Source organism: Mangifera indica, chromosome 2, assembly GCF_011075055.1.
Source record: "Mangifera indica cultivar Alphonso chromosome 2, CATAS_Mindica_2.1, whole genome shotgun sequence".
Taxonomy (NCBI): domain Eukaryota; kingdom Viridiplantae; phylum Streptophyta; class Magnoliopsida; order Sapindales; family Anacardiaceae; genus Mangifera; species Mangifera indica.
The window spans coordinates 4077996-4104034 of NC_058138.1; the positions used below are offsets into that span (position 1 = coordinate 4077996).

Below are 26039 nucleotides of genomic sequence, written 5' to 3' on the forward strand. Positions count from 1 at the left end.
TCCCTCCTAGTGATCTCTCTCTTGGCCCTACATCTGTCAAAAACGAAAAGTCAATCGGACAAATCATTTGTAAAAAACGAAGAAGAAAAATTGTTTGTTGGCGCTTTATGAAGGTAGGCTAGCATTGTGGTTGTTTTCTCGTTGGCTCTTCGTTGTTGTCAACTAAAAGGAGGAATGGAAGATCAAGTTCGATGAATGAGATGCGTTTGGGAATCAAGTTCAATGAATGAAATTTGGACGATTTCACTAGACTATTTATTGTTGGGAGGGAAGGCGCACAAAGAGGTCATTGGGAAGAAGATCGTCGGTAGAAAAGGCGGCTAGAAAGGAGAAACTGGCTAAAAAATGTAAGAAAAAAACCTTAAGAGGAAAAAATTATTTTTCAAAACTAGAAAAATTTAGGTAGGAGGGAAGTTATCAGTTTTTAAAATATGAGGAAAAAATGAAATAAAATTATGTATTTTTTAATGTTACTATTAAAATAGTGGTTTTACTTTTCATATAACTGAAAATTTTAATTAAAATTAAATGACGGATGAGTATTTGAATTTTCGAAATCTCACAAGTGTGACTTTAGAAATGGACTAAACTTTGGGTGGGAATAAGTTTTTTGACCTAATTTTTATTGTTCAATATATGACAACATCGTTGTCTAACTTATTTTTGGTTAGGGCTAGATTCAATCCATATGTTCGAATTTAAATATTTGAATAAGCCAACTATATCTTGTTTGGACACGATCCAGAGCAACTCTAGCCATATCTTTGGAATATGTAACTACATCATTATTTAAAATTGGTTCAATTCAATTCAAATTTGTTTAATTTGAATTTGAGTCGGAAGATTCAGTTTGTTTTTCAAATCGTGCCAAACTCAAACTAAGAAGTGTTCAGCTTTGTTCAATTTGAATTCATAGCTTGAACTTCAAATTCACAGCTTAATTCATAGCTCGAATTGATGAATCAGATTTGTAACTCTATTCAATTCGAATTCATAGCTTTAATAAGTGATTTTGCTAATTATTTGGGCAAAACATCATTGTTTGTTAAAAAAGGACAAACCCAAGTCATAAATTTTAACAATTGATTCAAACTATAAATTTGAATTGAACCAAACCACAGATTTGAATGACTAATTTGAACAATAAATTCAAACGAAACTCAAACCACTCTTAATTTTGACTTAATAAACTCGAACTTAATTATTTTTTATTCGAAGCGAACAAACTCAAAATAAGGGGCACTCGGACTTCGTTCAATTCATATCCACCTCTAATTGGAACTTAAATACTACCATTGGACCTTAACTTAGATTGAAAAAAGAAGATCACAGAAGAAAGGTTAACAAGTACTAATACATTTCTTCACAGAAAATGAATTGATTTGTGATTGATTATGCAGACTATCAACTGCATATCTAAATTTATGAATGATGAGTTACACGATGAGAAAATGACTAAAACAAAGTTGCCCGTTGAGTACATTCATGATCATACTGCTGCAGCTTTGAGAGAAAGAAAATCCGAAATCTTGTTGGTGTAGAAATCCGGCTGTATCGAGTTGCTGGGGCTTTGAAGCATTGACAATGAGGTCACACCTGTTGAAGAGAAGAAAACTCTTGGTTCAGATCAGATACCAGGAGTCTGTATGAAAATAGAAGAGGATTGGGGTAGAGAGGTGTGTGTTACCGGAGAGAACAAGAAGGGTTTTGCAGCCACCATTCTGTCCGAACAGAATATCTGTATCCAATCTGTCCCCAACCATGCATATTTGTGACTTGGAAATGCCAAATCTGCCGTTGAAAAAATTCATGAGACAAGAATGCGAAGTAATACTCAGTAGACAGTTTATGTGAACACAAACATACTTATTTGCCAAGTAGTCCATCATAAAGGTTGAGGGCTTTCCAACGACGAGTGGCTCACGTTGACAAGAACCAGCAATGGCGCCGACCATAGACCCACCACCTACAAATGAAGTAAACATGCTGATTTCCTTTTAAATAGAATGTAGAGTTATTTTTTAACTTGTATAAAAAAAATAATTTAACAATCTTATAAAAAAATTAATTTAACAATCTTCATATCAGCGGAAAATGAAGGTATTAAAGTAAAATGCAACAAAAGCAGGAGAACTAAGAACCTGCCCATTCCTGAGCATCTGTGAGATGAGTCACAGCATCACGATTTGTAGCAATGAATAGACAGCCCGGATTTTCACGCACACAGAGTGTTCCGTACCTTTAACCACAAAAATCATGAAAGATAAAAACATTTTATGCATAAAGAAAAACTTGTGCCTGCAAACCAAAAATTTGCACTCCATACTTGTATATTATCTGTATCACAGACTACAATAGTGTATCAGTTTTACGATTTCAAAACAGAATTAGTTGATTTCAGTCAATATCACATCTCAGTAATTATTCAAACCCTTTATATGAATGTTTCAAGTTGCCCAGCTTTGCAATGAGATTTGACAGGGACCTCTTTTACAAATTTGAAATAGCCGTGTAAGATTATGCTTCATTAGGAAATAAATTTCTCCAATGAATACTTATCTGCGTAAGAAACTGGGGAACTTACTGAATCTTGTAGTAGTTGAAATAACGGTCAAATCCAACCACCACGGCTCCTACCTAATCAGCAAATGAAAACTTCTTAATCATGACCAAACTCTGGAAGAAAGATATAGCTGCTCATCATTGCATACTAAATTGCAAACCAAATAGAGTCATAAGGCATTTACAGGAAGCCTTATTCTTTCCTGTATTTCATCTGAAAAAACAATAACAAGAATTGAAACCAGAAATGAAGCAACAAGAAAAAAGACAGAAAAGAACTTTACATCTTTATCATGCTCCAAAAGGAAACCAGGCTTTAACTCAATTTTTTTGGCACCATCCTCCTGTAAGACAAATACAGCATAAATGACAGCACTCCTGTGACGATTCGAATCTAAGTTTTCACTTTAAACATTTGAAAGGAACAGATAAACCATTGGAGGAAAGCAGTTAGAGCTGTGGTTCAGAGTTGTGGGCATAGTTAGTTGTCTGTGAGACTAATTTTACAACAGCCAAACACGGGACACTATCTTATTAAAATATTAGTTGAAACTTTGAATCTTATGATAAGTGGAACATGTACATACAGGTCCACCAAGATATTGATATCCTGCTAGCTCAAGCTCCTTCAAGATGCCATCCTCTCCAATCACATATACCTAAATCATAGCAGCTATCAGTCCATCGGCATTAATGAAATACCAGTTAAAGATAGAATAAGAGACTGAAATCTGCAGTACTGACTACCTTTTTATCTTTTGGGAAATCAATTGACTTCAAGTAAGCAGCAGCTGCGAAAGATGATGCAAATATTTCCTCCTAAAACAATTCATTTGAGTTAAGAAGATTAATTTGTGGTAGACAAACCTTTAGAAAAAAACATTGAGACAAATGAGTCATCAACTAACCTCGCTAACACTCAGACCAAGTGTCTCAAATTTTTTACCATACTGTTTCCTAGACTTTGTTGAGTTGTTGGTAATGAAAACTAATCTCTTGCCCTGAAGAAAACGAGAGATCAACATTAGTGACAGCCTCAAATACTTCATTTTCTTTCAAGACATTTAAATTGTTTGAGTATTTGACACATTCTGCTAGAGTTGAAATAATTTCAACAAACAATCATGGTATCTGTTACAAGAGAAACATACAAACCTTGGCCCGGAGCATATCAAGGGTTTCTGGGACTCCATCTATTAATTTATCACCTTTCCAGATTACTCCTGCAAATTATTCATAAATGGAAAGGCAAGAAACCTTATCAAAACCTTAGGCCTGAACTCAACCACAATCAGTCCTCTCCAAAGCAAACAGATAATTAAATAAAACAGCCACAAATTGGTTCTCAACATATCTAAAAGAGATTTCCTTTGACTGATAAACTACAGACTTCACCAATTTTCACAAATTAGAAATGATATAACCATTCAACAAAACAAAACTCACAAACATATACCAAGACAGTTTCACAAATCTATTAAGAATGACAGAACAGATAGATGAAAATGTGGATACAAAATACAGACATGCCACTGTTTGATGAAAAAAATTGAGCTAACAATCGATAGCTCAGTCACAATACTCTAAAATATTTGAACAAAAATCAACTAATAATAACTACCAACGCATATCATAGTGACTCGGAAAACACACACAAAACATTGTAGCAGGAACACTCAGAACTCCATTACAGTAAATATTGATTGGCATAAACGATACACAATCAAATTGTAAACTAACCACCTAATTACACAAGAAATCCCTTGTCTATCTCAAAACTAATAACCCCAAATCATTTGAACAAAAATATATAGACAAATTCACTAGAATACTACTAGATAAGCAACAAACTCACACCATTTGCAATCACAGATAATAGTACTTAATATCAACATAGAAACCCAAAAAAATACACAAATTCACTGTACCAGAAATCACAAATAGCCAAAAAGCAAACTTTAATCTTCTAACAACCTTAAAACTATAAACCCCACATCACCTAAAAGCAGATAACTCAAGCTTTTCACTTGAACATTATTAGATAAACAATGAAGTTTTAGTTTACCCATTTCACCCAAAGACAAAAGTAACAATACAGTCAACTTATACAACAAAATAGTACCTCAAAATACAGACACAAAACCGCATAAATCACACAAAGTAAGCTTTAATCTGCTAGTTACATACACGCACACAAAAAAAAAAAAAAACTTCACCACCTTAAAAATGAAAACCCCACATCATCTACATGCAGATACATCAAAATACACTTGAATATTATCAGATAAACAATGAACTCTCACTATTTCATTTAAAAATAAATCGGCTACACTTAAAATCAGAGTAGTAATTCAAAAAATCACTTAAAAAGTAATCAACCCACTTCATTTTTACATAAATTTGATCAAAAAAGCAACAATATCTCACCATCACAGTCAAAAATAAAAGTCTCAACAGAGTCCATGAGTTCATCAGCGTTCTTTAAAGGTTGAGCCGAAGCTGAAACTTTTGTCACCAAATTGCTCTCCATCCTCGAACTCTTTCTAGACTTCAAGCTGAACTTTTGATTACTATTATTAAAAAAGCTATTTTTCCATGTAAAAACTAAATCATTTGAACAAGCAAACGAAACCCTTTTCAGACCAAGGTAGGCGGCTCTTCCGGGGTGGCCCAAGAGAGTTGTAGAAACTGCAGATGCCACTGATTTGCTTAGCATTTCTCGACGTTTTAGCCGTTCTGTTTTGGGCTAACTTTTTTATTTTTTTATTTTTTTAGTTTTGTTTTTTCGGGTGGTAGCCTTTGAAGTCGTTATGATTTGGAGGGTAAGCTGACGTGGCGGTTTAAGTGGTGACGCTTCAAGTTTTGTCAACCAATGTGTAATTTCTTTTATTATTATTAATTATTATTATCGATAATTAGAGGTGCTAACCTTAGTGGATTAGAGAATCACTTCATATTCGAATTTCGAATTTATATTTAACTCATGTGAATTAAACTCGAATCGAAACTAAAATATTTTAGTTCAATTTTTATCAATGATTCGTATCTTTGACATTTCTTTCATTTTTTCAATATTATTGTGTATTTCTTTGTCATTACTATTTATAAACTCGAATCCAAATTAAATATTTCAAATTCTGATTAAACTTAAATTGATTTTTAGAGTATTTAAAACTGATTAATAGAATTAATTTGATAATTTTTTGATTTGAATCAAATTTTTTATTTGAAAAAAATCATAAATTGAAATCAAAACTGAGATAATTTAAAAATTAATTGATTTTAAATTAACCTAAAAATATTAAATAATCAAACTGAATTTTTAGTTAACTGATTTTAAATTGAATTTATAAAGGTCATCCAATTTTATTATTATTATTTTCAAAATATGTTTACTACTTTATTAATTTTTTTTTAAAATAAAAAATAAATAGACCAATAATCGAATAAAATAAATCGGTTATTCTATATTCTTGAACTGTTATTTGATCAACTTTTTCAAATAACCTATTTTTGTTCAAAAATTGGTTCGATTAATTTAGTGAATAATTTTGAATACTTTTAATTGATCATTGTTTAAATTTGATTCAATTTAAATTCTTCTTTAACCAATAATTCAAAATTATTCGATTATATAACTTTAAATTATTTGAATAACTAATCGAGTATTCAAAAATAGCTACAAATGGTTTTATTTTTATAAGTTTTTTGAACTACATAAAATAAATATACAAATGATATATTATTATATGATTGAGTATTATTTTATATTTAATTTAAAATTATAAAATTACGTGATAACATTTTATTTATATATTAATATTGATATATTTAAAATATATACATATAATTTTATCGAAGTATTTTCCCCCAAAGAATCCATTAAAAAAAAAAATCCAATGAAAAGGTACTATAACGAAAGACCTTAGATACTTTTGTTACACGTAGTAATTAAATCAAAATATAGGTACTAGTTGAAAAAATAATTCCTTCGCCGACCTTTTAGTTTCTTTAAAACCCAAAGCCAAAAATTTCCACTCACCGATTCGTTAACTCGGTAGTTTTCTGACTCAGTCATGGCTGAACCTTCGTTACCGTCCCCGCCTCCGACGGAGCGCATCTCCGCCGGGTCGACCAACGAAAAATTGGCGCTCTCCTCCGCGGAATTCCTGTCTCGTTATGAGGTCCTGAAGCGACGCTCACAGCGCATCAAGCGCCTCTCGAAGCTCTACAAGTCGCACTACTGGGCGTTGATGGAGGAACTGCGGGCGAAGCACAAGGAGTATTACTGGATATACGGGAAGAGCCCGTACAGAGGCGATGACAGGAGTCATAAAGAGAATAATAGTAATAATAATTGTAGTAATGGTAAGAGTAAAGGAGAAGGTAATGATACAAACCGGAGGGAGGGAACCGGAGAGGACGATGGTGTGATGATGAAGAAGTGTGGCGTGGCGGGGTGTAAATCGAAGCCGATGGCGTTGACGAGGTTTTGCCATCAGCATATTTTGTCGGATTCAAAGCAGAAGCTTTATAAGGCCTGTTCTTATGTTGTTAAAAGGTACTATTATCATTTTTATTTTCAACATTTTCAAAAGAGTTTTGTTATTGATTTTGTTTTGTAATGTCTGTTAGTGATACTGTTACGTAATTAGTTTGTTTGATTAATTTGTGCTATAGCTTGCTGTTCGTGGTTGATCACGATTTCGAAGTTTTTTTGGTTGAATGAATGGAACATAAATTCATGGGGTTTTCCTAATTATAGAGTTTGATATTTGAGAAGTTCAGGTGGGGTGATTTTAGGGAGATTTTTGATGTGTTTTAAGGTGTTGAGCGTTTGTGTTGAATGTGTAAAAAAATAAAAAAATGCAACTGGGTTTGGGTGATTGATTGAATAAATGAAAAGCAAATATGGATTTTGATGAATTTATAGGTGTGTAGAGGTATGATTAGGGAGATTTTTTTTTTTAATGGGTTTAAAGATTTTTAAGGAGTTTTTTGTGATGGGATTGTAAAAATATTAAATATAGGGTGGAGTTTTAATTGTCTTTAATTCGTTGATGGGATAAATGAAACAAAGGTATTGAAGTTGGTTAATTTTGTGAGATTTAGGTAGTAAGAATTTAGGGATTTTTTCCATTTTTGAGCTCTATGGTATTGAGGAAGGTTTAAGATGAAATTGAAAGAAATTGACTTTGAGGTGAATTTATGGTTGGCTTTGGAATTTGATATTGTGTATTAAGGTTGGGGATTAATTCGTTAACAATGAATTACAAATTCATACAAACTCGTAAAATTTGACCCAATTTTTGCAACATACTAAATTTGATGGAAGTTTAGTTGGGTTTGGTCTTAAGGAGTTTTATGAGCTTTGGGATGCCAAGGAATGTTGATTACAAATTTGAAAATAATTGAGGTTGAATTTTGAAGTGCCTTTTGAAGTTTGATACTATTTATCGAAGCTTGGGATTAATTGTCTTTTGGAATATGTGTTAATTGAATAATTGAAACTCACATTCATCTAGGGAAAAATAAATTTATAATTGTGATTGGTATTTGAGGATGAGACGAGTGCAATAATTTATTAACTTAGCAGGATTATACACATTTAAGAATTGCAATTATAAATTTATTGTGATTGGTAAATGTATTTAATTTATCATCAAGCTTTAGATACCTGCATAATTCAACCAAACACAACAAACTATCCAACAAAGAGCAATCTGATATGAAATAATTATGATCTTATTTAGCAACCTAGCAGGATTACACACATTTACCCACAGTGCTACAACCAGAAAATGTGAAAGCTGGGAAGGAAGTGGGCGGGTTTAAAATTGGGAAATGTGTGTAATATATTTGGCTGGGTGTGTAATATGTTTGGGTTGAGGTGATATGGATTTGGGTTATTTTGATATTAGGATCAGGGTGAATAATGTTTTGGTTTGGGTGAAGCTATTTGGGTTTGATTGAATAAAAAGTGTTTAGGCTTGGATGGTATGTATTTAGGTTGGAATGGTAAATGGTTGGGCCTAGTGGGTAAGTTGTATTTGGATTGGAACATAAATTAGTTAAATTGAATGGAGCTCTGGTCGGCGTTGTGAGAATTGGAGTGGTTATGGGGTAGTTTGGTTGGTCTTGTAGGTTGGGTTATTTAAGTAAGCTGGGTTGAATGAGTGTACTTGGGCTGAGGTTCAAAGTATAGGTCAATTGGAGTTTAGGGTTGGGTCTTGGGCTTGAATTATTTTTGAATGGGCTAGTTTGATTTAACGAGGGTGTGATTGGGTTTAATTGAGATGGACTTGGGTTGGATGGATTAAATTTGGAAGGGCTGTATTAAATTTTGCTTGAGTGAGTGAAATGGTATGGGTTGGATTGGGGATTTAATAAGTGAAGTGGGTCGGGTTGGGTCAGTCTAACTTATGTCCTCTTCTTCTTTTTCCCGTCTCCAATTTATCCGTCTTAGTCTCTTTTATCTGAAAAACATGACAGTTGATGAACAAACAAATTTAAGTGGCTGGGCTTTGTTGGAATCAGCTGAATTTTTGGTGAAATATATTGTCTCAACCTAACCAACTTGGTCTTTGTTAGAAATTGTTCCTTCACAGTCGGAATCTGATGTTTTTCTGCTGGAATCTTCCATTTTAACCAGATGGTGTTTATATCCACCAGTAGAACTGCCAACAATTTGAAATTTCAATCATAAGTTGGTTCTGGTTTGCATTCACAATGGAGACAAATTCCGTTCTCTCTCCTTGTTTAAGCTTCTAGTTCAGTTAGTCACTGAAACCACAACCACTTCCCTTTCTCCTGCTTCATGAGATTGATCTACCCCATCACAACTGCACTGATTTCGCCTTGTCAGTATCTGCCAAATTCAACCAATACAACAAACAATCCAACAAAAGAGCAATATGATATGCAATAATTCTTATCTTGTTTATCAACATAGTAGGATTACACACATTTACCCTCATTGCTATGGCTAGAAAATGTGAAAGCAGAACAAAAATGGAAATTTTGGATCTCTAGCAATTCAACGTGTTAGAAGCCTCCTTTTAGGCAGAAGCCTTTCACTGAATATTCACTACAAATTAGCTGTTCATCATCCTCCTTTTTTTTTTTTATACTCCTTTTTTTATTTTTTACTGTTTTGTGCCCCATTTCTTTGCTTTTCCCATTGTTGTCCACTTGTCCCTCTTTTCCTTTGATCGTTTCACCTCACCACACAACACTAAGCAACTAGCCTTGCCCTTCTTGTGCACTCTAGTTCCTATCATAGGCTTTAAGCTCAAAGGCTGAGGATATCATCAAGCCATCCGAACAATTAGCTCTCAGTCTTTCCACAAAGCCATATCATATGTGATTTTGCAATTTAGGGTATTACAATGGGGAGTCAAAGGACTAGACTGGAACTGATGCAATCTTCTTGCCTTCTGCTCTTAATTTATGACACGGGTTCTGATTGACCCAGTTCTGATGTGATTAGTATTGCTGATCGTGCTAAATCATATAATAGTGATTGCATATGCTACTTGAAAGAAATTAAGAAGCTGCAGTTAAAATTCTGAGTCTTTGATTCAAAATTAGCTTAATAAGTTCATTTATTTTCTGCAGTCATATGAGACAAGTGCAAAATCTGCATTTGCTTTCATGTCCATTATTGCTTCTTCTTGTTTGTAGAAGAGAGAACAAAGTCAGTGATATCTTTTCCTATGCATAATTTATTTCCTAATTATGATAGTTTATATGCAGTGCACATACTGGACCCATATTGTGTGGAAAGCCAATACTGCGATCCACTGTTCCTTCTCTGTGCTCCAATCATTTTCAGAAGGCTGAAAAGCATGTTGCGCGAGCTCTTAAAAAGGCAGGTCTGAATGTCACTTCACCAAACAAGGTTGCTCCAAAATTACATGTTGTAGTTACAGAATACGTGCACCAGATTCAAGCTAAAAGAAGAGCTGCACAGAAGGCTTCTCTGGCCAAAGTTGAGGTTAAGGAAGAAATAACTAGTTAAAACTTTAGTTGGTTAAGGCTTGATCTTTCTGCAGATTGAGCTGCTTAAGATGTTTAGCAACATGTGATCTGTATAGATAGTGTTTAACACATTAGTAAAGCTGAAAGATTTCAAATCTGGGGTCAAGTAATATTTGAATGAAGCTGGACCATCTGGGTGTGACATTGGATTTTTGGCTTGCAAGTCAAATCTCTGTGCATGCTGAAGGTATATCTCCTGATTACTCTATGAATTTAGTTGCTTTATATGTTCTGAATATGTAATAAATCCTTTATATCCTAGGCAGACACATATGACAAATCTATAGTTTTCTGTTTATGTAGATTAGCTTCATTTGTCGATCCTTGGTTAGATTGTCTGTTTGTGCTTTTTTGTATTGTATAAATACTATTTATATAAGATTGGGAACAGAGTAGGAACCTGTTCATGAGTTTGGAATCATGCAGACATAACGTAGGGATCTACCTCTATCATATAAGATCGATTATTCTAAACATCAGTTTGGTTTGCCGTCTAGCTGGGATTTCTACTTGTTGGTCTATCTATATCTGAAAATGGCATCAGGAACCAGCATGTGCCTGTTGCATCAGTCATTATTATCATAGAGGTTTTCAGAAAATCACCACCATGAATTTGTGACAAAAATGGCCAAACACATCCTTGCGTAACTTTGAAATCTTTTATAGTGACACATTTAGCTTTCCGGACACTGGCTTGTGCATGTGCTTGCACAGTCAATTGCTTCTGTTTGTCAAGAATTCTGTCAAGGAATCTGTTTCCATCAGATTGAAAATCGCATCAGTGACTTCATGTGCTGGTTTGCATATTTCATTTTCATAAGAGTTTTTCAGAACACTGCCACCATGAACATATTTAACTTTCGGGAATGCTACTTGTGCAATCAAGTGTCCATTAGTCGATAATTCTGTCAAGTAACTTATCTTGTTCCATTTCAGGTTATTCTCCTTGTGTATAATAGATTCTTCATGGACACGTGATATTATCAATTCCGGGGGGAATAATAGGTGATGTAAATGAAGAACATTGTGTTCAGAACTCAGCTTGGAAGCATGAGAGAATTGGCTGGTAAAAAATTACAAATATTGACTTGATATTTCAACTAGCTGTTTTCATATACATATGAATGACATATCTGTGAAAGGGAAATTTTAATCTTGTTCTATGATGTTTCATTTACTAATTTTTCTTTTGACATTTTAGTAAACATTGTTGATCATTGTGAGTGATTGGCACATGTTCGGCACTAGTTTTATTAAGTTGGGAAAAAGGATTTATGAGGTTTATGTTTTGATACTGGGGATAATGTTATTCTTCATCTGGATCATTAGATCATAGTTTTTGTTAATTGTTGGACATAATAGAAAGGTCCATATCTCGGGTTGGATCTTAGCCAAGTTGGTTTGGTCTCGGTTTGAATGAGTTGAACTTGAATTGGGATAATTGTAGCTTGAGTTCAAGTCGGGCTTGTTCGAATCTAGCGAGTTGTTGGTAGATTTTTCATTTTTAATGTCTTTTTATTTTCTCCAATGATTTTTCTTTTCTTTTTTAATATCTTTAGTGATTCTTCTTTTCTGATAGTTTCTCTAGTGATCCCATTGCTAGCTCAAGTAAGATTGAGTTAGAGTTGGACTTCTTTGGCTTTTGTTACGTAATTCTTGTTTTTCTTTTATATCTTCAACAATTCTATTTCTTTTTCAATGTCTTTTGATAGTTCTTTTGGTGATTTCATCGCTAGCTCAAGTGAGTGTAAGTTGTACTTTTTTGATTCAAATCAAGTTTGTGTTGACTTTTGTTTAAGTTTAGTTTGATTCAAATCCGACCCTATCCATCCTGGGTAATATTTACCCAAGCTTTCATGTGAACTTGTATTTATGAAATGATGACAAATTTGTGAGTACTTCCTGGAAATAGTTATTTAGTTGCATTTGGTATTTAAAAGACCTTTTTGTTTGAAGTGTCCGAGAATAGGTAACCTAGTTTTGGGAGATAGGTTTTTTCTTTTTATTTAATTTCAACCTGTAGACAGATTGTGGCTTCCTATTTTTTTGATACTGAAAAGGTATTTTTCAAAGTAGACACATGAACATGGGTGTTGGCTTGTTGATGGTAAGAAAATAGTGAAATTAAAGCCGAAATTGTAGTTGGGCTTTATTTTTAAGCATAAAGATTCACATGCATCAGTTTCAGCTTCTGGCCATGAAACTTCTTGCAATTATGGTTGGTTGTAATGACTATTTTCCATTGAACTTTGATGAAACTGAGATGTTCAACCTTTTAAGTAGTCTATTTGTCAATTTGTCATCCATTTTTGTTAATGAGAACCCTTACCTCGGATACATACAGGTCATTTTTCATTTTTTTCATCTCTCAGATTCGTCGGTTCATTCTAGAGCATGTACTCAGAGATGCTTAGCAGCCTATTAGAGTGCCAATGAGTTCTCTGCCTTGGCACAGGCTTCACCTTCGGCTAGAGACGTCAATGGGCCGTGCCGGGCCGGGCCGGGCCGACTTCAGCAAGGCCCGTTGGGCTAATGGGCCGGGCCGGGCCCGAGGCCCAAACAGTAATGGGCCTTCGGGCCGGGCCGGCCCTTTGAAATATAAAGGCCCAAAGCCCGGCCCATATACTAACGGGCTTTAAACGGGCCGGGTCGGGCCTTAGTAAACGGGCCGGGCCGGGCCTCAGTAAATGGGCCGGGCCGGGCCTCAGTAAACGGGCCGGGCCGGGCCTTATTAAATATTTTTAAAAAAAGTTTTAATTAAAATTTTTAAACACAAATTATTTTTCAATTATTAAAATCGAGGACAGTACCCCGAATATTTTATTTATAATCCCTCACTTATGGCGGAGGAATACCGTGGTTACATGATAAAAAATATTATAAATTGTTAATAAAATACAAATAAATTAATTTACATATTGTATAAATTACAAAACATAAATAAAATTTATCTACTATATAATATTTATCTATTCATCTTCTACATCCAAATCTTTGAATTCTTCAAAGACATCTTCTGTCACACGATTCTGTAATTTAAAATCAGCTTTGATCCAATCTTTCATGCACATTATCGCTTCGACCATATTTGGATGTAAATTGGATCGTCTATCATCCAGCACACATCCCCCTGCACTAAAAGCGGATTCCGATGCTACAGTTGACACCGGAGGTGTTAGTAGATCTCGAGCCATGGCTGCAAGCACAGGAAAGGTTTCTGCCTTGTCTTTCCACCATGCCAAAACATCTAGTTTTTCAGCATTATATCTTTGAATAATTTCAGGATAATGGTCAATATTTATATAATTGTAAAATTGACTATAATTTGTACTTTGACTAACAGTTTGTTTACCTTTGCGCAATAAAGACCATATGCGTGACTTTTTTTTACCTGAACTACCAGAGCTTACCTCTGGTGCAGAACTTTGTCCAGTTTTTTCATATTTTTGTTCATAAATACTATACATATCAAATAAAAATTCTTGAACATATTCAACAGAATTTACATTGCTATTAATTGACAAATTTTCATTAATAACATCAAATAAATTTTGTAATCCATTAGTTTTTGCCCTAGGATCTAAAATAGTAGCTGCAGAATAAAGTAAAGGAATTTCACTCCAATATTTTTTAAATTTTTGTTCCATTTGCATACATATATTTTGAAAAGCATTATGAGAGTGACGATACCTATGTTCTTTAAATATATCACTTATTTCTACCATATTATATATTATAGAACAAGTTGTCGGATAATACACACCTGAGCAATGAGCTGTGGCTGTTTTCAATGGCTCTAACAAGTTCATTAAAGCCATAGCTATTTCCCAATCTTGATCTGTCAAAAAAATAGGATCTTGCGAATCCATTGGTTGGGTATTGAAGTATCGTGTTATAGGAACTTCATACCCTTCGCATGCTTTCAACATGAGATATGTTGAATTCCACCTAGTGCTAATATCTATTTTTAATTTTTTCCTTCTTAACCCCATTGATTTACATAATTGATGATATGCTTGTACCCGTGATGGGGATGATGAAATATATGCAATGGCATGTCTAATTACTTCTAAATGTTTTTTTGCCAAACTCAAGCCATCTTGAGCGATTAAATTAATAATATGACATGCACACCTAACATGAAATAATTTTCCATTAAATGGAGGAGATAAATGATTATGCATATATTCAATAACTTTATTATTATTTTTAGCATTATCTAAAGTAATTGAAAAAATAGAATTATTAATTTTATATTCATCAAAAATATTTGCTAATGAACGATAAATTGCAAGACCATTATGTGGATATTCTAAATTTCTAAATGCAATAACTTTTTTGCATAATTGCCAATCAGAATTAATATAATGAGCAGTTGCACAAAGATACCCTATACGTTGATTTGTAGCAGTCCATAAATCAGAAGTTATTGAAATAACACCATTAAAATTACTTAATTCTCCAATAATTTTTATTTTCATTAGTTCATAATTTCTCAATATATCTGACCTAAGAGTTGACCTAGGAATTCTTCTAAATGCTGGTTGAATACTATTTTGCATCATCCATTCTAAAATTTCATCTTCTGCATAACTAAAAGGTTGATCAGAAGCAACGACATACCTGGCCATGTAATCTCGAACCTTCATTTGATCGTACGTAAAAGTTGACATTTCTCCCATATGTCCAGAACCGCTCGGACCTCCTGCTGAAGTGGCACCTGGACCAACAGATCGCGATCTGGTGAATGCAATTTGTTTTTGTCCTCTAAGTTCATGTGGAATTTTTTTACAGTAATCAGTAACATGTCGGCGAAGATGTCCCGTCCCACTTGTACTTGCACATGTTAAACAAGAACCGCAATGTTTGCATACTGCTCGACGAATTAATTTCCCCTCTATTGTTTCCTCTATTCTATCAAAGTGTTCCCATACCATTGACGTTTGTTTTCTTTTTCTCTCTGTCGAACAATGCGAACCTGTACCCGTACCACTTTCACCTGTTGGTGCTCTACCTATCCCACCTTGTGCATCATCAATAATATCATCAACGCCAGCATGATAATATTCAAATGGATTGAATTCATTTGACATTGGATCCATTTGTAATATTTTGTAATGATAAAATTAAAATAAAATGAAATTAAAAATATAATAAATAGTTGAGATTGAGAGTTTGAGAGATTGGGAGTTTGAGAGATTGAGAGTTTGAGAAATTTGTAATTGTAATTGAAAATGAAAATGAAAAATTGAATAGGTTTTTATAGGAAAAAATCAATTAATTAAAAAAAAATTAAAACAAAGTTTGGCAACGGCTACTGGCGCCAGTAGCCGTTGCCAACGGCTTCTGCCTCTGCCTTGTGGCAGAAGCTAGCCAACGGCTTCTGCCACAAGGCAGAAGCTAGCCAACGGCTTCTGCCAAGGCAGAAGCGGTTCTGCCAGGCAGAAGCGTTCTGCCTGGGCTTCTGCCTGGGAGAAGCTTGCTTCTGCCAGGCAGAATTAGCTTCTGCCATTTGGCAGAAGCAGCTTCTGCCACCAGGCAGAATTACCTTCTGCCACCAGGCAGAAGCAGCTTCTGCCACCAGGCAGAAGAAAAAATTAAAAAAAATTATATATATATGTGAACAGTGCCGGGCCGGGCCGGGCCAGCCCATGGGTTTAATATTAAGGCCCGGCCCGATAAGCCCATGGGCCCGGCCCGGCACGCTACAGTACGGGCCGGGCTTTATCGTGCCCGGGCTTTTCTTCGTGCTTCGGGCCGGGCCTCCATTCGACCCGGCCCAATTGACGTGTCTACCTTCGGCTTACTCAGCCATAAGTTTCTTGTCGCTTTGTGTCGAAACAAATTTAAATCAATTGAAATAACATCTATCTACCAAACCCATTTTAACAAGTTATAATGCTTTCACTTTCTATATTCTATATCAAAAGAATAAAGCCTACCGCAAAATTAGTTATGGAAAGTTACATAAAATTGATCTTATCTCATAATTAACATGGTGTTGAAGTTTCACATGCTTCACTTCACATGGTCTATAAAAATAATCTAGTTATGCTTGTCAACATAACTTTACTACTGACCCACCTACCTCTTAAAATCATGGTCGGCTGTGGACTTTATGTGGCTCCCTCTAAGTTTTGTTAGCATCATGGAACAAAGGGAAGCAAACCTACTAGAGTGTGTGGACTTTATGTGGCTCCCTTTTAATTTTTGTTAGCATCATGGAAGAAAGGGAAAAAAAAACCTACTAGGGTGACGGTAATGTTTCACATATGTAAGGATAGTTTTGGTAACCTCATAATTTGATTGTTGAATCTTGAATTAAGGGTAAATTTGATCTGAGTTTGGGTTAACTTAAGTTTAGATCAAATTTATAATAGCTAATTTGACTTTAAACTCGTTTGAATCGGTGAACATTATAATTGAAGGGTTGTAATTGGGATAAACAAGATATTCGGAGTGAAGAATAATGGACAAACGAGTTGATCTTAAACCAAATTAGAAATCTAACATGGGATTGACTTGTTTGAGTCTAATCAATTTGGATCAGATTCACTCTTATTTTGAATACAAAAACTTGTTTTCAATTGAAACTCTTGGAATTGGCTTTGTCCACCTCACTCTTGGGCATATGTGTGTCTAGTCGGTTGGATTGGTGTACTATATTATATTGTGTTTTATATAAAAAACTTCGAAAATTTTATTTTTTTCACTAATGAAACTATATATATCTAGTTTTAAGTATATAAATGTAATATAGTATTTTAAGTTACAAAATTAGGATCAAATCTTTCCAAATTTATTATTATTATTATTATTATTATTTTTTGTTGTTGAATTTGAAGGGAAACAAACATGCTTAAGAATTAACAACCCCTTTTCCAAAGAATTTTTTTTTTCATGAGTACAAATTTAATTAAACTTGTGTCATTATGCTTAAGTTTGAGTGCATGAACTTGGAGACTAAGGAGAGTATCGATTTTTGCACATGACATGAAGACCCAAAAGCTACTTCCTTTCATACATTTATTATCTTTGAAAAGTATACCACGGAATATAATAAATTCGCTTTAATGAATGATGGCCTAGATGACAACTCAATCAAATATATATATATATATATAAACCTACTTTGTAGTATTAAAATGAATACCCAAATTATATATTATCGTATGTTTGATTATAGGACAATTTTATGGTTTACCTAATAAGTCTATGTAATATATAAAATAATTATTTAATAAAAAATGTTTATATAAATTTATTTAAATTGTTGTCTCTTATTTCATAGTATCATACCAAAAACATATTCGGAGAGTAAAAGAGATTGAAGGGTTTTACAAGGTATTCGCGTTGGGTGTGATAATTGAGACAATATAGCTAGGGGTTTTGCTTTCTAACATGTTATCATTTATTTCGTAGTGTTATAACAAGATCATATATAGATATAAGATTGAGGGGTTTTCTTTAGTATTCATGTAAGGTGTGATAGTTGAGGTCTCAAGTGTGCTTCTTTCTAATATATTGATGATGCTTTTAAGACTTTTTAGAAGAGAAGACTTTTTAGAAGAGAAATGTTCAAAATGTTCCATAAATGGGGCTGCAAGGGATGGTAGGAGTTGTTCTTTATGATTTATGACTAGGAAGAGATAATAAGACTATGATAAAACAAAATATTGATAATGGTTTTGAAGACTTTTCAAAAGAGAGATAGTTCATGAAAAATAATATTATGTATATCTATTTTAAATATATAAATGAATCTATATGTATATGTATCATCATATAATTAAATATTATATTATTTTTAATTTAAAATTATTTAATTATATAATTATATACTTAAATGTATATTTCTTTAATTACGATTTATTAAAGGGAGTGTCAAAAAAGGGTTAGAAGTTGTTTTTTATAATGAACGATGAAGAAGAGCTAAGACTATAGCTAATTGGTTGAATATGAGGGCTATTCTCTCTACGAGTCTATAACAAGACAATATACACACACACAATTTTTTAGCTAAAGTTGAAGTTAATGCCAAGGACCATCCTTGACATTGATCCAAGACCATTAATGTAGGCACAGCCTGTTGAAGCTCATCATCGTCCTTGGTGGGTTATTAATTCATTAATCAAGCTGTAAATTCATTAATGGAGAGAGCCTAACAATTATAATAATACTTAACATACATTATTTAATTACTTAAAAGCCAATAATAAATAATTTTGAGCAATTAATGACAATTTTTTTTTTTTTTGATAATTGGCTCTTGGATGTTGTTAAGTTTCATCAATTTGTACCACTTTGATATAACCATTAATCACCGAAAATTTAAGTAACAACATATGTGGATTAGAAATTTCGAATCTAATTTTGGTAGATCTCTTTTGTTATAGATCATTGTACTTATAATAGAGTAAATAAAGTTGAAATCGTAACCAAAGACAAAATAAAAAATATAACTTACAAGGATAACTTTTGAATAAAAAATAAAATATAAAAGGTTAATAAAACGTAATGATATCATTATATTAAGAGATTTATTATATTTTTTTGGATTTTTTATATTTAATATATATTATGGTAAAATATTTTAAAATTTAAAAGGGTTAGCTGACCCATGATCACTTTTAAAATCAAAGGACTCACATGACCTATGATTACCTTTTTCTTTGCTATTGATAATAGCTGATTTGATTGATAGTGTCACTAAAACAATAATTATAATGTATGAGATTTAATGACAAGACTATTGAGTTATTTTTTTATAATAATATATGGAACATATCAAACTATAGGTCTTAATATTTATGTATAATGTTAATAGAGTAATGTTATGCGTACTTATTTTTTGTATACAATTCATGTACACAGTGATGTATTATCATATAATTAAGTGATTTTAAAACATGTATCATCATATGATAAAAAAATATTTAATCACATGATAACACCTCATCTGTGTACATGAATTGTGTACCAAAAATAAGTACACATAGTTTTATTGATGTTAATATTGCAAATTTACTATGAGTAATGTTATGTGTATTTATAATAAATATAAATATAAATATCAATAATAATGTATCACTATGTGATTCGATTTATTTTATCATTTATTCAAAATCATTCGATTAAATAATGATATATCGTTATTAGTATCCAGATTGATACTTATTATAAGTGTACATAATATTACTTATTTATCATTGTTTACTATTATCTATCTATGGGGTTAAGGACATTGAGACCCCTTGAGGTTCCGTTAAATCACCAAAACTTCCCTTAGGTATTTAAATAGTAATCTCTACTATTAGTGAAAGGGTAGAATATAAGTAGATGAATATTTACTTAATTACCTTTATATTGTTTATTTTATATCCTAAAATTCAGTAGTAAGAAAATTTTTATGATTTCAAAAATCTTAGGAAATTTTTTTTTGTCATTTATTAAACCTTAGGGATATTATCGTTATTATTTCTTCATGATGTTCCAATCACTATTTCTAACCCAACATTTGATGAAATAATAAATTTTTATCTTTTAAGCTTAAAATTACATCACTATAATCTCAATAGTTTGTAATATGATATTCAAATATGTTTTTTTGGGAGTATAATGATTTTTCTAACTATTTAGACATATATTAAAATATTAAAAATTTCAAAAACACCTTCAAACTTTTTTCAAATTTCAAAAAAACCTCTTAAAATTTTCATTAACACTCCTAAAAATTAAAAAAAAAAAAAGTTTACCTTTAAATATGTGATTTCATACCATAGACATTTCAACCTATATTTGTACTAGTAAATTTTTTTAATATTTTAAATGAAAATTTTAAATTTGGATAAATAAATTACTTAGTAAAATTTTAGTCAAAAAGTGTTTTTTAGTTTGAAGTATTTTTTTTTTATTTTCAATAATTTTATAAAAAATTTATAAGAATTAGTTAACAAATTTAACACGAATGAAAAATTAACCTTTTCAAACTTAAATGATAGACATATCATTTCATCATACATTGGGTGGGAAATAGTCATTTAGCCATTTATAACTAGTGATATTCGTCGTGGCATTTTAAGAACAACATATAAAAGTATTAGGTGGGAAATAGTCGTTTAGCCATTTATAACTAGTGATATTCGTCGTGGCATTTTAAGAACAACATACAAAAGTATTGGGTGGGAAATAGTCATTTAGCCATTTATAACTAGTGATATTCGTCGTGGCATTTTAAGAACAACATACAAAAGTATTGGGTGGGAAATAGTCGTTTAGCCATTTATAACTAGTGATATTCGTCGTGGCATTTTAAGAACAACATACAAAAGTATACAATACAACCCACACAGACTTACAAATGCTATTAAATTACATGCTTTTATAGGTAAGCGTTGGTCTTATCATTTGCCTCCAACGTACATAAAAATAAATATACATGCAAGCCCTTCAAGTCCAAGATATAAAGCCATAGATCTATTTATATATTATTAAGCCTTATCATTTAGATCTCTCAACCAAAAATTATGGGTGCCCTTTACCAACAAGAACCTCCATATCTTCTCCAAGATCTCAAAGTCTCAATCCTTGACACTGGTCTTGTTTTTCCCTCCCAAGAAACTCCAAGGAAATCCATTTTCTTGTCAAACATTGACCAAGTTCTAAATTTCAATGTTGAGACTCTCCATTTCTTTCCACCCCGCAAAGATTTTCCCCCTCATCTTGTGGCTGAGAAGCTCAGAAGCACTCTTGCAAAAGTCCTGGTGCCGTATGATTTCTTGGCAGGAAGATTGAAGGCAAACCCTAAAACAGGAAGATTGGAGATTGACTGCAATGGAGATGGAGCTGTTTTTGTGGTGGCTTCTAGCGAGCACTCTTTGGATGAAATTGGAGACTTGGTTTACCCCAATCCTGCTTTTAAAAAGCTCATTTATGGAAGCCAAATTGTGAATGAGTTGTTGGGGAAAGATGATGATCAACCTCTTTGCATTTTTCAAGTAAGTATTATAAAGAAAAAAATTTGTGTACATACTTTTGATATATAATTTAGGCATACAAGTGATGTGTTATTATATGATTAAATATTATTTTATTTTTAATTTAAAATCATTTAATCATATGATGACACATCAACTGTATATCTAAATTATATATTAAAAATATATACATATAGTTTTATTGATATATAATGCATGCTAATATTCTTTTATTAGAACAATATGTTAATGTTACAATACTAGAAACTTAGAATGATCAAGTTTTATTATTCTTAAGTTAGTTTATAAATATACATGTTTTATGTGATATTATGAGTTCCTGATAATAATATTGATTAAAAAATGTTATAATCAAATTAATTATAAAAATAGAATCATTTCATGATAGATTTTTCTTTTCTTTTTTTTTAAATACAAAAAATTATGTTATTTTCATGTGTTTAAAATGATTTTTTAGCCTATTAGTTTCACTTAGTTGTGTCCAAGCTATCGACGATATAATAAAACTATATGCACTAACAATGAATATTGATTTCTATAATAACAAAGATGAATTATTATATAAATAGATGAATTTGAATTAGAGATAGACAACACTCAATCATATAATAATACATCACTATTTGTAAACAATTTAGCATTTATTGTTATGACGCAATGTTTTACTCTAAATGATATTATTTTTTCAATAGCAATGCTAGGTATACACATTTTGGGTACATAATTTAAGTACACAGATGACATGTTATCATACGATTTGATATTATTTTATCTTTAATTTAAAATCATTTAATTATATGATGATATATCATTTATATACACAAATTATGTATCAAAAATATATATGTATAATTTTATTATTTTGTTAATACCATAGTATGAATTAATTTATGAGTAATATTGAATGTATAATTATTTTTTATTAATTTATCTATACCAATTGATATAATAATAAGTGATAGAATGATTTTAAAGTATAAAAAAATAATAATAAACAATCATGTAAACATTGTGTCACACCTTCTTATATAAACAAATTAATAAATTGTTTTGTACTTGTAATTTTATTATTATTTTTTACTATCATATTTATTATAGAACTAAAATAGGAAACATTAAATCATGTGTTCACATTAAATTGATAGTTATAAATGGCAATAGATAATGAAATGAAATAATCTCTTTTGCTGTATGGTTGGTGGTTCATCTCAATTAATGTCAAATGCCCCCTTTCTAAGATGACATTTATGACAAAAATTGTCGCCACCGAATTTCTAGATCAACAAAAAGTAATTGCTTTTTCTGCTTGATCAATTTCTATCATTCAACTGATTTGAAAGAGCCAAGTCATGTGGATTCTTTGTCTTCGTTTATTCTTGGTCACATAATTGTTATCTATCTCTTTTAGGGGCCTTTTAGTTGGAAGTAATCAAAAATTAATTTGATAATTTATCTTTTATTATTAGTATTATCTTGTTTGGTTTGTCAGTAACAAAATATTCTGACAATCTTTTATTACTAATGATGATATGACATATAATATAAAAAATAATTTTATTATAAACTTTATAATTAAAATATTACTATAATAATCTTAATTTTATTATAATTTTATATTTACTTGCTAATTTTTTTAGGACTAAAAAATTTTTATTTTCAATTAATATAATAGATAATATAAAAAATATTTTAGAATAATTATACTAAAAATATTTAGTAAAATAATATCTTAGTATTGTTTTATTACCTCTAATCAAATACAATAATTATTTATATCTACTAATTTTTATTAAATTTTATCAAATATAGTAATAATTTATATCTAATAATCTTCTAGATAATCTATCTTCAAAGTAATATTTCATACCTAAACCAAACACATCCTTAGGGTATACAAAATCATAGGAAAATCAACTTAGTCTAGAAAAAAAAAACACTCACATCATACATATTTATATGGCAAAAAAATTGTTTTAATGTATGCATTCTTTTTTATATTAATAGAATAGAAAGTTTAATCAATTTCTTTAAATAAGAAATGATAAAATTATGTTTTAATAAAATTATGTATACCGGTTTTAAATATTTAATTAAGTATTTAGATAATGAATCATTATGTGATTGTTTTCTTGAGTAAAGAATAAAGTAATTCAATAATATGATAACATATCATCTGGATACTTAATTAGATATTTAAAATTGGATACATATATGTACATAATCGAGTTTCTAAAATCATCTTAACATGAAGAGCCATTTTATATAATAAATTATTATTATAAGTATTTGTTTTTCAATCTTGTAATTTTTAAGAAAGAAAGTTATACTTTCTCTTTTTTTATTTGGGTAATTACTTTCTCTTTGTTATTTTCTATTAATATTTAAAAAATTTTATTGATCAACAACTGTTTCTCCTTCACAGTTAACATCATTCAAGTGTGGTGGGTTTGCAATGGGCATATCAACCAACCATGCAACTTTTGATGGTTTAAGCTTCAAAATTTTCCTGCAAAATCTTGCTGCCCTAGCTGCTGATAAACCCTTGGCTGTGATTCCATGCAATGATCGGCAACTTCTCGCTGCTCGATCTCCACCACGTGTCACCTGTGATCACCCTGAGATGGTTGAACTCAAGTTCCCTCTAGGGCAAGAGTCCAATGTTGCAATGTTTGATGCCAGCCCTGAAGACCTAGACTTCAAAATTTTCAAGCTCACTGCTGCCAACATTTCTGCCCTCAAGGCTAGGGCAAAAGAAACTTGTAACACTCAAAATTACAAACATATCACTGGATTCAATGTTGTTTCTGCTCATATATGGAGGTGCAAGGCATTATCATTTGGTGAAAGTTTTAACTCAGAAAGGGAATCTAGAATGCTTTACGCCGTTGACATACGACCCAAATTAGTCCCGCCGTTGCCAGCATGTTACACAGGGAACGCAGTGTTGAGCGCTTACACAACTGCTAAGTGTGAGGAACTAAAATTGGAGCCGTTTTCAAAGCTGGTGGAGATGGTTTCGCAAGGAGCGAAGCGAATGACGGATGAGTATGCGAGGTCGTCGATAGATTGGGGAGAGTTATACAAAGGGTTTCCTCAAGGGGAGTTCTTGGTGTCATCTTGGTGGAAATTAGGGTTTTCAAAGGTGGAGTATCCATGGGGAAGACCAAGGTATAGTTGCCCTGTGGTGTATCACAGAAAGGACATAATCTTGCTGTTTCCTGACATTGAAGATGATGAAAATGGAATCAACGTTTTGGTTTCTCTGCCTAAAAAGGAGATGGACAAGTTTCAAAACCTCTTCCAGGAGTTGATCTCGGCTTGAAGGGGACTTCCAATTAATAATTAAGTTGCTTAATTGTATCTCTTTTGAATAATGTTATGTTTATAAATACATAAATGGTACATACTTTGATTATTGCATACATAATTAATTATATGTTAAGCTGAAACAAGATTTGGCTGGCTATACAAATCATGTGCTTATAGGTGAAGTTAGCTTTAAAATTATACATTAATGTATGGCTTTTTTATATTTATTAATTACCCAATTAAATTGAGTATCCATTTTATTAATACACAAAGTAATATTGTTTACAAACACCTTAATTAATTTATTAAAACATGTTTTACTGATTCAACAATATCATAATCATTGACGAGAGTTTTATTTTTGAACAATATTATATATATCCAGTTTAAATAGCAAATTAAGTATATAAATTATGTGTAATTATGTTATTAGACATTGTTTTATTTTTCATTTAAACTTATTCAATTAAATGATGACATGTTATATAAATATCTAATTGAATAGTCAAAACAGACTACACATAGTTTTATTATTTATTATAATAGATGACATTCTTTTCTGGTATATATTATAACCGGCATAAAGGAAATTTTCTGCCTTCATTTTGTGAGATTCAAGCAAACCCGGAATTCCTATCTCCTATTCACAGAAAAATAATTTTCTCCTTTCTCCACCCCTTCTTTTTTCTCTACCCCTTCTATGTCCCCACCCCTTGAGTATCATCGTATATTGTAATAACATTACAATAAATAAGTAAAAATATAATAAATATTTTAGTAAATTATACTTTATAGGATGAGATAAAGATATGTCTATCTGCATTCTCATTTATGAGGATTGTTTTTGTCCTGTCTTTATCCTTATTCTCACTTATGTCAAAGAATCAATTTTCTATATAAGATGAACACCTTATTTTTAGGGTCAAATTGTCTTCTCTATATATATTTATACCAACACAAAAGAAAATTTTATATTTATATTCATTTAACAATCCCTTATCTCTCTATATTGGGAAATGAATTAAAATGAATAAATATATTTCTGTTTATACGTTTTTATGCCAACTATTATACTTTTTATCTTTATAAGTAAACCCATAATTTTATTCCAATAATACCTCTTTTTCACTT

General features: G+C 31.6%; 3 protein-coding genes across 3 annotated transcripts; 2 read left to right on the forward strand and 1 right to left on the reverse strand.

Annotated features, from left to right (window-relative positions):
- Positions 1-1335: 1335 nt before the first annotated feature.
- Positions 1336-5342, reverse strand: LOC123208282 (phosphoglycolate phosphatase 1A, chloroplastic-like). Its single transcript, XM_044625665.1, has 11 exons — positions 4990-5342; positions 3718-3785; positions 3471-3563; positions 3310-3381; positions 3150-3221; positions 2847-2906; positions 2585-2637; positions 2142-2239; positions 1867-1966; positions 1688-1791; positions 1336-1596 (listed from the first exon to the last, which is right to left on the reverse strand). The coding sequence occupies exons 1-11, from the start codon at positions 5276-5278 to the stop codon at positions 1490-1492; spliced, it is 1116 nt and encodes a 371-aa protein (XP_044481600.1). The 5' UTR covers positions 5279-5342; the 3' UTR covers positions 1336-1489.
- A 1248-nt stretch (positions 5343-6590) lies between these two features.
- On the forward strand, positions 6591-11765 carry LOC123208283 (INO80 complex subunit D-like). The gene is made up of 3 exons (XM_044625666.1): positions 6591-7123; positions 10318-10789; positions 11539-11765. Exons 1-2 carry the CDS (start codon positions 6639-6641, stop codon positions 10580-10582), a joined length of 750 nt encoding a protein of 249 aa, XP_044481601.1. The 5' UTR covers positions 6591-6638; the 3' UTR covers positions 10583-10789; positions 11539-11765.
- Positions 11766-21055: 9290 nt separating this feature from the next.
- LOC123208284 (omega-hydroxypalmitate O-feruloyl transferase) lies at positions 21056-25026 on the forward strand. Its single transcript, XM_044625667.1, has 2 exons — positions 21056-21599; positions 24022-25026. Exons 1-2 carry the CDS (start codon positions 21129-21131, stop codon positions 24919-24921), a joined length of 1371 nt encoding a protein of 456 aa, XP_044481602.1. The 5' UTR covers positions 21056-21128; the 3' UTR covers positions 24922-25026.
- Positions 25027-26039: the final 1013 nt, after the last annotated feature.

What these genes read in the sequence shown, in the direction of transcription:
- LOC123208282 (XM_044625665.1), bottom strand. Translation starts at nt 5,278, where the DNA reads ATGCTAAGCAAATCAGTGGCATCTGCAGTTTCTACAACTCTCTTGGGC. An exon ending in ATCAATATCTTGGTGGACCT is followed by an intron (nt 2,907 to 3,149) that starts GTATGTACATGT and finishes TTTGTCTTACAG; the next exon opens with GAGGATGGTGCCAAAAAAAT. An exon ending in TTTTGGAGCATGATAAAGAT is followed by an intron (nt 2,638 to 2,846) that starts GTAAAGTTCTTT and finishes TTTGCTGATTAG; the next exon opens with GTAGGAGCCGTGGTGGTTGG.
- LOC123208284 (XM_044625667.1), top strand. Translation starts at nt 21,129, where the DNA reads ATGGGTGCCCTTTACCAACAAGAACCTCCATATCTTCTCCAAGATCTC. An exon ending in AACCTCTTTGCATTTTTCAA is followed by an intron (nt 21,600 to 24,021) that starts GTAAGTATTATA and finishes TCTCCTTCACAG; the next exon opens with TTAACATCATTCAAGTGTGG.
- LOC123208283 (XM_044625666.1), top strand. Translation starts at nt 6,639, where the DNA reads ATGGCTGAACCTTCGTTACCGTCCCCGCCTCCGACGGAGCGCATCTCC. An exon ending in TGTTCTTATGTTGTTAAAAG is followed by an intron (nt 7,124 to 10,317) that starts GTACTATTATCA and finishes GTTTATATGCAG; the next exon opens with TGCACATACTGGACCCATAT.